This window comes from Pseudopodoces humilis, chromosome 10 (assembly GCF_049639895.1).
Source record: "Pseudopodoces humilis isolate 2021_Gansu_Grassland_sample_001 chromosome 10, ASM4963989v1, whole genome shotgun sequence".
NCBI lineage: Eukaryota > Metazoa > Chordata > Aves > Passeriformes > Paridae > Pseudopodoces > Pseudopodoces humilis.
Window position 1 is genome coordinate 9,189,872 of NC_142209.1, and position 14,077 is coordinate 9,203,948.

Consider the following 14,077-nt stretch of genomic DNA (forward strand, 5'->3'; position numbering starts at 1 on the left):
TTTGTAGAGGTTTCTTACTGGGCAGAGGGGGACTCAGATAGAGGCCTGGTCTTCCAGGGATTAACCTCTCTCAGGCTACAACAAATAGAGAGAAAATGAAGAGGATCTTTTTGGATCTCTTTAGCACTGAATTAATGGTAATCACTGACATCTTCAATGGTTCTTACCTGATACAAGCTACATTTGCCCAAATTTACTCCCAATTTATGAAGCAACATCTGTGAACTGAGGCATTCTGCCAAGAACTTTATTTAAATGTGACCAAACTAGAGACAAATAGGATTCATTATTTCAGAGTTCCTTCTTCTCCCGAACACAGGTGAACTACAGTAAGAGACTTAATATTGTATTCTTATATATTGGTCATAATATTGACCAACTTTAGCTACTATTTTAACTTGTCCTTTTATTTCAGACTGCCTTCACCTAGGATTTTGTAGCTTTTTTCTGACTTGCAACTGACCATGGGAACAGCAGTATAAACCATTTGCTGTGACACCTAAATAACTAATAATAATGATAGTAATGTAGCAAAAGGAAATAATTGAATCTAAGGAAGAAATATTTATTCTAAATATTACTTCTTGACAAATTTTAGAAGATTAATGTGATAGATAATATGTGACTATGCTGCATATTCTACAATAATATTCTGACAATTAGGAATTATTGATGTTTCAAGTTTACCTACAGGGATGATTATTCCAAAGGGCAATGTTTCTGGACAAATAAATACAATAACTTTGTTTCATTCTACAGAATCATGTAAAGCACCAGGGGACATTTTGATTCACCATACAAACAAAACCGTGTTCATGCCTGAAGATACAATTGAGTATTCATGTTTGGAGGGATATAAAACTACAAATAACATGCCAACTGATACCACAATGTGTGGCAAAAATGGAGAATGGAGTCCAGCACCCCAGTGTCATGGTGAATATTTTTGTATTTGCTAACCAGTGTCACACTCTGTGTACACTCCGTAGACCATTTTTTATTTAAGCCTTCCTTTGTTTTTGTTTTTTTCTAACCAGTAGCATTTCATGTACTTTCTGTAGGTTGTCCACTATATGTTAAAATGTTTTTTCTCCATAGAAATCAAGTGTGTGCTGCTGCCATTGAGCAATGGAGATTTCTCTCCCAAAGAGAGTAAATACCACAGTGGAGCTGTTGTGAAATTTACCTGTGTAAAAAACTACATAAGGGTGGGACCTGCCTCTATTCAGTGCTACCACTTTGGATGGTTTCCATCACCACCAGTGTGCCAAGGTAATTCTTCTGCAATACTGAAACTGAGCTAGTAAATGGCTTGTGCAAAATATTAATCAGGTTATTTACTTTAATGTTTGAAAAAAAATTTATTGTTCAAAACTGTATAAATAATGTGCAGCATGGCAAGGATTAATTTGAGTAGTGTCCTCTCTTACTATGTTCCAAAGGTCCTAGTTTTGCCATTGCCTAATATTGATACCCATCAGATATTGCATCCTGTGCACTCTTTTATGATCACATGAAACTGAAGGAAAAAACCAGTTTTGGAGATGACACAGAGCTGGACCCAAACAAAAGAAAACCAGTGAAGGATTTTCCTGTGAAATTCTTATTTTCATATAGTAGGATGAGCCCATTAATGCAGAAGGGAAAATATGTACCCCTGCATAGCATTCAGGGGCTGCAGGATTATGTCCAGGCAGGTTACAGTTACCTGTGACCGACATGGGACTCCAGTGAGACTGGCTTCTGCTCAGGAAACCATTTATTCAGCACAGGAACAAACTCAGCTTAGATCCAGAGACAGGGAGCACCAAACAGAGGCAGGGTGGTGGGTTTTATGGGACAGAACCAGGGTGGAGTTTAAGGTTGGGGTCCAATAGGAACACAGCAAGGGAGAAACCCCAGAGGCTCAAACCCCATCAGAACCCCTGGGCTGCCACCCCACAAGGGTCTGGGGTGGAGCAATTCTTCCTGGGCTCACAGGGCCCATCCTCTGAGGCAGAGGGATGGAATTTACACTTCCCGGGCTTTAAAGCCATGCCTCTCACTTTAACAATGCTTATCTGAAACTAAATCTTTGCCTCCCTGGGCAGGGGGCACCCCACAACTGCCCCTTTTTAAAATTACATTTTGATTAGGAGCTTAGAATGTTTCTAAAATTTACACAATAGAAAACCCAGGGCCCCCCCCACAAAGCACCTGCCTTGCTTTGTGAGACACTGAAAACACGAACACAAAACAAACAAAACTAAAAACAAAGACTTAGAACTCAGCAGCCAGGCAAATTAAGCAGTAGTAATAGTTAATAAAAAATAAAGGGTTTTTAGTTCAGTCTCTTCCAGTTCGTGATTTTCTTTTAGGAAGAAAAATCAGTTCAGGAATCTTCTTTAGGAAGAAGAATCAGTTCTTTGATCTCCTCTTAGGAGGGACAGAGTTCCTAGAAGGGTGCAGTTCTTTGATCTCCTCTTACGAGGGGCAGAGTTCTTAGTGCTCAATCTCAGCTCCTGTCCCAAAGATATGGGTGTCACCGCTTTAGGGGATGATGATGACACGCCAGCCTTTGGAGCTCGGGTTAGTTTTGACTTTCCCAGAGGAGGTGTTACCCATGATGGAAAAGGCACAGCCCCCAGAAGTGGAACAGCCAGAGAAAGGGGTAGAACTGGAGCAGGAGTTACTGGGGGGCAGGAAAGGCTTAGGGGCCAGAAAAAAAGGAGTAAGGCGGGGAAAAAGGGATCCCAGACAGCACTGTCTTGGGAAGGGGGGGGTCCAGGACGGACTTTCCTGGACAGGGAAGGGGGAATGTGGAAAGACAGGGTGAAGGAGGACACAAACCAGCGGGCAGACAGCAGCAGACCCACATCCCTTTGGATGTTCTCCATCTCTTGCCTGCCTTCAGGAAAACAGGGGATGAGGTGGCAGAGAGACACATGGGTGATGGGAAGCTGGCAGCAGCCCCGAGCCATCTTGGCATTTTTCACCCTTTGTCCTGCCCTTAGGAAAAAAGGATAGTGGAAGATATGGGAGGTACACACCAAAAAAAAAAAAAAAAAAAAAGAGGGACTTCACAGAAGCCAAAAAACAACAGTCCACAGGAAGAGCCATACCATCCATGATCGTCCATACTGTTAATATCGTCCATAAAAGCCATTCCCATATATATAAAAAAATAAAACCATCCAAAATACATCTCATTGGGTGATGGTAGCTGTTAGTCCCATTGCCTGGTCTCAGTCCTCCCTGTAAGCCCTTTTCCCCCATGCCTCTGAGGCACTCTCAACCTGGCCCTCCTGCCAGGCACTCTTGAGTCCTCCTTCAAGGTGGGGGTCTCGCCGGCTGTCAAACCATCAGCCAGGGACTTATGGGGTGTTGGTGGAGCCGCTCCTGCTGTTCTCCTGGTGCCTCTCTGGCTGCCCACATTCTCCACCATTTGTTGCCATCCAGGGCTGCAGGATCATGTCCAGGGAGGCTACAGTTACCAGTGACCAGCATGGGACTCCAGTGAGACTGGCTTCTGCTCAGGAAACCATTTGTTCAGCACAGAAACAAACTCAGATCCAGATGTCTCTCTCTTTCTGAGGGAGAGAGACCCTTTCTGAACAGAGGCAGGGTGGAGTTTAGGATCAGGGTCCAATAGGAACACAGCAAGGGACAAATCCCAGGGGCTCAAACCCCATCAGAACCCCTGGGCTGCCACCCCACAAGGGTCTGGGGTGGAGCAATTCTTCCTGGGCTCACAGGGCCCATCCTCTGAGGCAGAGGGATGGAATTTACACTTCCCGGGCTTTAAAGCCATGCCTCTCACTTTAACAATGCTTATCTGAAACTAAATCTTTGCCTCCCTGGGCAGTGGGCACATCACACCCCTATACTTAGACTTCTTTTTAACTTGGAACACAACTTCCTGGTATCTGAGAAGAGCTGGACCTCCCTTTCTTCCCACTCAGTCAGCTTTTTTGATGACTTTTACTCTTCTTTTTGCTCACCCTCTTTTTCATTTAAAAGCAAGTCCACTTCATATATTTGGCTCTCTAACTCTGGAACATTTTAAGCTCTCTTAGTAGGGGTTCCAATTACTGCATTGAAAAGTGATTGGAACTTTGTGAATTCCTTTAATATACTGTGTGTATATATGTATGTATTTATTTATTTGTTTATTTTGCTGGGTGATTTTTAGGACATAGGTTATTCCTTGCAGAATTGTCAACTTTCTTTAAACAATACTGAAGTTACCATTCTTGTAACGCTGTTTTTCTTTTCCCTTAAAACTGGGTTGGTTTTATCAACCACTTTTCTCAGAGCAGGCATTGACAGTACATGGAAGTGAGAGACAAAAGTGATCCTGGGTCACATGTATCTGGTTGTGATGTCCAACCCAGCTCAAATACAGATATTGAAAGGCATAAATCAATGACCTGTTTAACCCATTCCACTGAATTTCTTTACTTTAAATGATATGTTCAATGTGTTTTATGTTGTACTAAACATGTAACTGTGGTGAAAGTACTGAGTTCAAAGTATAGAACTGATCTCTTGATTTCAGTGAGTGTCAGAGGCTGTGGACCTCCTCCTGAAATTACCAATGGAAGTATTGTTGATGGCTCTGTGGAACAGTACCAGCATGGGGACAGAAAGCAATATGAATGTAACGGCGAATTTAAGTTGGTTGGATCAAAGGAAATAGAATGTATTGATGGACAGTGGTCATCTCCTCCCTCTTGCACTGGTAATTTATGCAGTTCTTTATAAAGTTCTCAGACTTTCTGAGAAGTCTAATTCTCTGCAGGCTATTACATCATAGATATTTTCACAATTAAAATTACGTATTTACAGATGTAATTTTGTGTTCCAAATAAGAAAATAATAATATAAAATTGCATGACAAGCCATTACTTTGTGCTATCACAACTGCTGCAACAGTACCAGCCCAAAGCAGGAACTGTAGTTCTCATAGAGAAGTGACAGCTTTGCAGTCCTCTAAGAGACCCCACAATGGGTTTCAGTTCTTGAAATAATTCCAACTGAAAGGGCACATTACAAAGGTGTAGCTGTATGATCAAGTATAATTTTGACTGATCAGAATCAGTGATTCAGGTGATTTTAATTAATTTAAGTTTTCCTTACTCTTTATGGTTTATGTACCAACAGTTTGGGAAAGTACTGTCAACTGAAACTACCTGTGGATCATAGCAGTGTTGGAAAAGGAATGGAAAAGACAGAAGAGCAATTTAGCAAACTAGCTAAAAGATATACCTACTCCAGCTGTGTTGAAATTTAGTTGCTACAAATAGTGGGTGTAGGTTTGGTTCACCAAAGGCAAATATAGTTATTTTTATTTAAGTTTTTTGAGCTACTGATATGTGAATACTGTATTATTGTGGAATACTTCTGCTCTTTTCGACAGAAGACAAAATGCCATGTGAATCACCTTCCTCTATCCCAAATGTTGTTCTGCATCAGGCAGACCAGACTGAATATTCACATGGGGATGAAGTAACTTGTGGATGTAAACCAGGCTCCGACAATACTGAGGAAATGAAAATAAAATGTCTTAATGGAGAATGGAAGCCTTTACCTGTTTGTGCTGGTAATCTGTTTCCATAATATTTCAGACGTGAGTGTAACAAAGTTGTACACAAAATTTGAAGGACTTCAGCCATCAGTATGTGGCCAGATGAGCTATAGTTTCATGCATCAAAACTAAGTGGTTTTAATTTACTCCTTTTAAATGGAAGCATGTCCTTCATCCTGGAAAGACTCTGTACCTACAGCTTTGTAAAGGAAATGGACGCTTTCCCAGGGGCTAAAGTAAATTATTAAAATGTATTCAAATATTAATAGCCACAATGTGTTAAACCTATCCTACCCTAACCACTTATATGTGGATTAGTCCTTCTCACAGAGTGACAGAATGAGTATGGTTGGAAGGGACCACAGTGAGTTATCTGGTCCAACCTCCCTGCTCAACCACCCATGCAGTAAAGTTCTTCCTCAAATTCATGTGGAACTTCTGTACAACTGATGACATCTTCATCAGTACATATTGTCAGATCTAAATCTATTTTTTAAGCTCTTTTTATTTTTTTTCAGATGCATCTCCTCAGTGTATAATTCCAGAGGATGTTGAGCTGGTGCGCTCTGGCCAGTATCCTATGTCAAGAAGGAAGACTGGGTTCCATAAAGTTATACGTTATACATGTTCATTAACTGATGAAAATGTTAAAGAGGCAGCTTGTGTGTCTGGGAGATGGACACCAGAGATTGCATGTACAGGTGTGTTTTTACATTTGCACCATTTCTTTTGATGCAGGCATGATAAATGCTCATTATTAGGATTTTTAGTATTGTATCACTAGGCTGAAATAGAAGTGTTTACTTGATCATATGCTAAAGGGTAGTTGTGGCCATGATTTGAGCAGTTAACTAGGTTTAGAGATGCATCACTTTTGTAAGGCAGACTTAATACTCTGTACTCTGACAATCGGAATGGTTTTCACTGGCACTTCTGATGTAAGAAAAGATGCAGTGATAAATTTAAACTCAGTTCTTCAAAAGCACTTTACCCTGCTGCAAAACAGAGAGCAGATAGCTCAAGCTCCAGTCAAAGTTCCTTTATTTCCTCTAAACCTTCAAAGTTTTTCTATTCTATTTTTTCCTCCATTTTTCTAATTGCTTCCTAGTGAAACTATGAGAAAAACGCTGAGTTGGTGAGTGAAAAAGCACAGATGCAGAGGAGGCTGCCCATATGTAACACACACCAGAGGTCAATGTCTTCAGGGCTGCCTTTATGTAAGGCAGAGCAGGATATTGTCTGTAGAAAGTGTAATTGTGAAACAACCATCGCCTCAGTCCTTGCTTGGGTTATACCAGATTTATGGGAAATGGTGCCTGGAGGTGGGAGAAGTATGGCAATCACTGTTCCTGCCTTAGCCTTCTGGAATCACTAGAAGCAAGAAACCAAGCTTTGGAAGAATCCTCAGACCTCTGTCCTAGAATCTGCCTCATTCTCTCCCTTTTTCTTTCCTTTGGCAAAAGGAGTCCTTCATTCCTGGAGTGGAAAAGTTTTACCGTATTTCTTTCTTTTCTTTTAGCTTTCTCATTTATCTCTATCAGCTTAATCTGAAGAAAACATAAAACAAAAAGGCATTGGTTCAGTTTTCCTAAAATAGTTCATTATAGAGAGAGGAACAGGAAAAGCACCACAAGAGTCTGCAGCTGTGTGAGAAAGAAAGGAGGTACTACAAGAAACTCCATCTTGGTGTAGACAACTGTGACTGTCTTTCTATGACTCTGAAAGCATATGAGCACCTGAAGGCAGCTCTGGTGTTTCTGAAGCAGAACAAAATGATCATAGTATTAATTACAGCTTGAGATAGCTATTGGAGTTATCTAGCACCCAGTGTTGTCTTGATTGTTTGTGTTGTAATCTCTGCTGAACTGCTACACTTTCTCTTTCTTCTATTGTAACATGAATATGTGTCTTTAGCTGAGGAGAGTGTGTGCCCACCTCCACCTCAGGTGTCTGGCACTCAGCAGACAACAGTAGGAAGAAGCTACAGGAATGGGAGTAAAGCAGCTTTTTCATGTCCTGATGGTTTCCATCTCGTCGGTACAAAGGAAATAACCTGTACAGAAGGGAAATGGCAATCACCACCTCATTGTGTGGGTTGGTACTGGCATATTTATTTTCCATCATTTTGTTATGAATATCTCTGTTACTAATTTGCAGTCATCATGAGCAGGAGACTGCTGTTATTTACCTAAAATTATCATGAACAGGGAACAGAAGGAAAGCAGTAGAACATAAGTTGTTAAAAAGGGTGCAAATAACTGCAGTCTTTTCATTTACACAGACTTATCTGAGATGACATATACAATTTTCAGGTAGTACCTCAAGAGCTGTGTATTATTTTTTTTGCTTAGTATATTGCATAATAGTCTCAGCTTAGACTAGGGGCCTTAAATAGCGTCCTGTATGCTATAAGTTATTTATTACTTAGTTACAGTTGCAATATTGTTTGTCTTGCATTATTGTTTATGTGGTTTTTTATTATTGCATTATGTGTTGTCTGTGTTTTTTAGAAAGACCATGTTTGCCACCACAATCTGTAGAATGTGCTGATGCTCCCAGACAGGAAAATCCAAACTTAAAAATTGAAAGAGAAGGGAAAACAATTTATCTGGCTGGTGCTCGATTTAAGTATGTTTCTCGTCCTGGATACAAGTTAGATGGACCAACAGAAACAAACTGCTCTATGGGAAAATGGACTGCAGCTCCTTCATGCTTGGGTAATATCAAAAATTACTTTTTTTGAAGTGCATTTAGAAAAGAAATTGAAATAATTTTAAACTGGAGGTTGATTGGTAAAAGCATATTTTTTCACTCCATATTTTGCTGTGGCATCTTATCTTCCATCATGGATGCCTTCAGAACAATTCTGATTGGATGCAAAACTGACTTTCTGAATGCAATTTAATTTTTCAATATTCCTTCTTTAGTCTTTGTTCAGTTCATATCTCTGCCCAATGAGTCCTAGGCATATCCTCCTGATCTGAGGATCTCTTTTATACAAAGTCCACTGGTGACTAAAAGTTGCTGTGGTGCCTCAGTGTAGCAAGGGAAAATAGCCTCCAGTAAAACTTTCTGGCATGTTTAGAAACAGAATTGAAGTATTTCAGCAGCTGAAGTCTGTATACTGGGGGAATGACTTCTACAATCTTTTATATAATTATTAACTAACTATAATCAAGTCAGCAGGTGACTAGGCTGATGTTAGCAATAACTTTCTACAGCACCTGTTTGATGGAAAAATACACTTCTTCAATGTGTATCACAGTAGCACAAGCATCCAATCTCTGTTATCTTTTCAGAAATGCCATGTGGAAGTGTTCCAAAAGTTGCTAATGCTCAGTTTGAAGGCAGAGAGAAGAAATTTTATGAGCCTGGTGAAACAATTCGCTACCAGTGTGATTCAGGGTTCCTGATTGTTGGTTCCCCTGAAATTATCTGCAGAAAGGGAAATTGGACAGCACCACCCTTCTGTGAAGGTATAGGTTCTACTTCTAAGTAATCCATGATCCTTCTTAGCGTTCATGTTGTGAATTAAAATAATTTTTACTTGGGCATGCAGGTGAGTCAGGCCAATAGAGCCAACAGATGACTTGCTTTGAATAGGTTGCTACCACACCTATTTTTCTGGTTTCTGGGTAACAACAAGCAGGGTAGATCAGCAAAGCAATCATCTCCTTGTGGGCTGGAGCTGGTAGCTGAATCCTGGCTCTCTGTTGAAATCCAGCAGGCAGACATTATGGAGGAGCACATGCTGGCTGCAAAGGAGTCACCCTAACCATAGGGTAATGGATCTTATTTTCACATCACTAAGCATGCCAGCTGCTGACAGGCATCTTCAAATAATTTTCAATCTTCAAAATAAATCATGTCACTCTCCAAACTGGTGGCACACAATGCTGTGTAGCACAGCTGACTGATTGCTGCGACTTCTCTCTGTTTAGTTACTTTAGGCAAACAATACTAAGTGCTGAAGCATTGCAGAATAAGCAATACAGTGTATCAGAATAAACCTTCTTTTTCTACCTGCAGAAAATGATATGCATTACTCAAAGTGCTTTTGCTTACCAGGAGCTCTGGGGATGCCATGTTGTGTGAGTGCTGTCACTCACAACACACTCCTCTCCTTCCAGATGTCAGCTGTGGAGCTGCACCTGAAATCCCCAATGCGCACATTGCAAGCACTCCTCAAGAGAGGTATCTGCCTGGTGCCAGAGTGCACTATCAGTGTGAAAGCAATTTTCAGATGACGGGTGGAAATTACATCTTATGTTCAAATGGTCAATGGTCACAAGCACCAGTTTGCAGAGGTAGGAATCTGTGCTTCCCCCTTGCCTGTTAGTGTAGAGACAACCAGTTCTCTACCTAAATACTCTAAAGACTTTGCCTTTTTTACTTGTTTTCTTTGGCTGCCCCAACTTTAAACTTGCTGTTGCTTCCTTGCACATCACTTTAATTAAACTTGATGCTTCTAGAAATACTGGGAATATTTCCATCAATAGCAAAAATGTTCCTGAAGCAGCAGGACCTAAAATGTGCTGCTCTCATATTCTCCTGTATGCTCTTGGTCTTTCCCTGGTGTCTACCACTTCAGTGACTTTCAGTGGACAGACACATAAGGGCTTTTCTCTTATATTCAAAGCTGAATGGAAGCAGCAGTAGACAGACAAGCAACTCTTCTTCTGCAGTGCTCCAACTCTGACCAATGTAGACCCCAGCAGAGACCCAGATCTAAACCATTTAAGATCTGCTAGGTACATGGAAGTGGAAAGATAGTTCCTGTGGCAAAGAACATTCAGGAACTGTGCTCCAGACTTCCCCATCCCAATCTGTGGCTGCAGGGTGAGCACAGCCCTGTGGAGCTGGCTGTGCTTACCCAGCCCTGAGCAGCACAGGCTGACAAGCTCTTCTAGCACCATCAGCCTTCCAAAGCTCTGCACTTCAGCAGGTAATCAGTTTGGCTGCTACCATCAGTGTGTTTTCCAGGAAGGCCAGGGCTCCCCAGGGGGAGACAAGGATGGTGTGATCCTTGTGCATCAGTACAGAAGCACTGGCTTTTTCTAGAAACTTCTATTGACCCTGCAATCTCCTGAGAGTCCCAAACAGTGTTCTGCTACCACTGCCACACCTCATTGCTTTCCCCATGGTGAACTCCTGTGACCCACCTGAGGCAGAAAATCTGTACAGAAATCGTAACAAGACTAATTCCTTTCACTTCTGGTTGTATAGATGAACATCTTTACAACTTCAAAGGTGACTGCAGCCATGTCTCTTTTCAGATGTGACATGTGAACCTCCTCCAGAAATTGCCGGTGGTAGAATTGATGGTATTAAAAAGTCCAGGTATATCCCTGGGGAGAGCGCAAAGTATCAGTGCTGGAAAAATTTTAAGATGACTGGGGCTTCCAGTGTCGTGTGCCAGAATGGGACCTGGACACAGCTGCCAACTTGCAAAGGTGATTTCTCTCTCTCTCTCCATTCAGCCTTCTATCAGTGATAGCATCATAAAGCTGCCTCACTATCATTTAGCATCTCGGTGCACAGCTGCCATGGCTCTGGCACACTCAGGACAAGGCCATTTTCCCAGGTCTCTGTTCAGATGGGATGAGTTTACCAAGCTGAGTGACTCAGGTGGCTTCACTCACTTATAGAGGACAAGATGAAATCCTGCAGATGGCTGCAAGCACTTAAGCTGTACACTTAAGATGGGGTGAGCTGGCAGTTCTGAGCTTGAATGTTGGAGAAATGAGAAACTTTTGTTCTTGACAGCTGTTTGGTTTTATCTCTGCTTCTCTGAGTAGTGCCAACATAGTGTGTATAGTGGTATTTCTGACCAGACCTTCTCTGCAGCTGACATCTTCTTTGATTGGAAATTTCTTTCAGGACGAGCTGGGAGATGTGGCACACCTCCAGCTATTCAAAGTGGAGAGCTTCTTGTCTTCCCTTTGCAAGAATATCAACAAGGAGACACTGTGGAATATAAATGCCCAAATTTCTATATCTTGAAAGGATCTCCAACAATTACCTGTCTTAATGGGCAGTGGACAAGCCCCCCAGTTTGCCTGGGTAGGTTGAAGCATGCGCTGGGTGGCAAAAGGCTGTTCAGCTGCCCCTCTTGTCTTCTTCTCAGACCCTGAGGGCAGCACTGGTGGGCTGGGGCCACAATGCTGGCAAGGTAGAACTCCTTTGTCCCGAAGGAGTTTCTTAAATTCAACTTGTGTAGTCCCCTCTGCTGCCAGCAGGTCCACAAGGAGGACCTGTCCCCTCCCTGTGAGGGGACCTCCATCATTTGTGCAGAGCTTCTGAGTGCTCTCGGGCTGGGACACACAGCTCCACCCAGCAGGCTGTGAGCCAGGAGGATGGGTCTGCATGAGAGGCAGTGCTGGGGAAAGCCAGGGGGTGCCTCTGTGATAAGAAAACAGATTTAGAGAAGTACTGAGCAGAAGGGAAAGAGGGATCTCAAAAAATATATGGGGAAGTTCAGTGGTGCCTGGTGTCTTCCGCACCTGTGCTTCATTCTCACCCTGTGTGACTGTCAGTATGACAAGGCTTCTCCCAGGGCTTTTTTTGTTTTCCCTTTAGCTTGGATGTGAATGTCTTTTCTGTTGTAACAGAGGGTCAGAGCACATACTTGGAAGCCTTTTTTGATATTAAGAACTTCTCTATGGGCTCTAGGAGCAAAACAGTTACATGTGCAGTCTCTGTATGAAGTGCTGACACTCTTGACTTTTTAAAGTGGCCTGTACGGCATCAGAAGAAGATATGGACAGAAACAACATTGAGCTCAAATGGGTTTTACAAACCAAGCTGTACTCCACATCGGGTGACTATATTGAATTCCGCTGTAAACCGGGATATGTGGAAGACCCAAGTACATCCAGCTTCAGAGTACAGTGTGTGGAAGGGACATTGGAATACCCACGGTGCACACTAGGAAGTAAGTCATTCCCTCTTCAGCATCCCTGCTCTGTTGCATTTTTAGTGCGGAAGGGAAGCAGAAAGCCCTTGCCTTTCCTGCCTGTGAGCCATGGTGTGAGAGCCTCCTAGAATCTGCAGGAATGGAGGGACACTGCCCCCAGGAAGTCACTGCCCAGCACACCTGAGCTGGGGAGACTGCTGGGGAAAGGGTACTCAGGGGGTGCCAACAGAGCATCAGTTGTCCAGTGTGAGATCTACAGGCAGATAACAGATGTATGTTTTTGCAGGGAACTGTGCCCTGGATAGGAACACTATGGAAAAGAACAATATTCAGTTGCAGTCATCCAGCCAGCTGAGCCATTACTATCACTCGGGGGACTCTGTTGTCTTTGAGTGCAAGCGTGGGTATCGGCAGGTTTCCCAGATGGAGAAATTCAGAGCACAGTGCCTGGATGGAGTGATTACATATCCTGAGTGTGAAGGCAAGTGCTCACTGCCAAAGACATGAGGCAGTGGTTGTAGGAGGCAGTTCTGCTGAAATTGCCTGCCCCCTGCTCTGAGGAGCCCCTGGGGACTGTCAGAATTGGTATTCATGTCTTTTCCCCTTTTTTTCTCTTTATGCAGAATCGTCATGGTTTGGGTAAATGGAAATGGCATGAGGGAGCCCAGCTGTGGAAATGAAAGAGCCCTCAACCAACTGGGTGATTTGAGCTCAACTTTTCCTGGTGTTTCCCATTTTGCTGGGCTTTGTTTGCAGTTTAGCCAATGTTCTGTCTTGGAATTTGTTGTTTTTGTTATTGGATGGTTGTTTTCATATTATCCACATTAGATCTAGTTTTGTAAATGTATTTACATATTATGCAGCCAAAGGGTTGTGCTTGTATTTTATCTATTCTATACTGATCTCACTGTTATCTTATTAACAATTGTGTCCTGAAAACAGGCTGGCTTTGGTGGCATACTGAGACAAGAATTAAAGCTGACAGCTAATTTGATTATTAGCACACAAAGCGTGTTGTGCCTTGTCTAGACCTACCTTTTTCTCCATTCACTTGCTTGGAAATGAGCCTGGAATGAGTGTTCTGCATGCCTGAGCAGAAAGAGCAAGAAAGTGGAGTCTCCTTTGAACAACTCAAGGAAGTCTCTAGCTAGAACTAGTTCTTCTGGTGGACTTGATCCAGATCTTGCCTGCAAAGGCAAGATGTTAGGGTGCAAGTAATTGCAAGTAATTGGGATTTATAGGTGAAGGTGGGGACTAGTTCCTGGTACAGTCTGTGCCACCCCCAGCCCCATCTGCCCTTCACAAACAAGTAGAAAGTGCATGTGGAAATCAGTGGCAGCCTGGCTGTGGTAGCCATGTGCTAATGCACTTCCTGATTTAGAAGGGAGAGAAAAAAGCAAGTACCAGAGTATCTCATGCACCTTAGGAGAGCAGACTCCAACTTATTTAGGAAAAGAGGAGACGGGACGTCGCGCTATATTGGAAACAGTGAAGCAGTATGACAGACTCTCTAGATGAGACAAGACAGCAAGTTTTATTATTCCATATCTTCTTTTATAGATAGGTCTGAGAAGGTCCGAGAGGTAAAACTCTCA

At 42.5% G+C, this 14,077-nt stretch overlaps 1 protein-coding gene across 1 annotated transcript in view; it reads left to right on the forward strand.

Moving 5' to 3' along the window:
- The window catches only part of LOC102104268 (complement factor H), a 29,848-nt gene extending 16,357 nt beyond the window's left edge, over window positions 1-13,491 (forward strand). Inside the window, exons 11-24 of the mRNA XM_014250774.2 lie at window positions 760-936; window positions 1,099-1,272; window positions 4,538-4,720; window positions 5,399-5,581; window positions 6,085-6,267; window positions 7,481-7,660; window positions 8,077-8,283; window positions 8,866-9,042; window positions 9,697-9,873; window positions 10,843-11,019; window positions 11,447-11,629; window positions 12,300-12,500; window positions 12,769-12,963; window positions 13,106-13,491. Of these exons, the coding sequence (XP_014106249.1) occupies window positions 760-936; window positions 1,099-1,272; window positions 4,538-4,720; window positions 5,399-5,581; window positions 6,085-6,267; window positions 7,481-7,660; window positions 8,077-8,283; window positions 8,866-9,042; window positions 9,697-9,873; window positions 10,843-11,019; window positions 11,447-11,629; window positions 12,300-12,500; window positions 12,769-12,963; window positions 13,106-13,125 (2,417 nt within the window). The 3' untranslated portion in view covers window positions 13,126-13,491. The remainder of the gene's footprint in view (window positions 1-759; window positions 937-1,098; window positions 1,273-4,537; window positions 4,721-5,398; window positions 5,582-6,084; window positions 6,268-7,480; window positions 7,661-8,076; window positions 8,284-8,865; window positions 9,043-9,696; window positions 9,874-10,842; window positions 11,020-11,446; window positions 11,630-12,299; window positions 12,501-12,768; window positions 12,964-13,105) is intronic.
- Window positions 13,492-14,077: the final 586 nt, after the last annotated feature.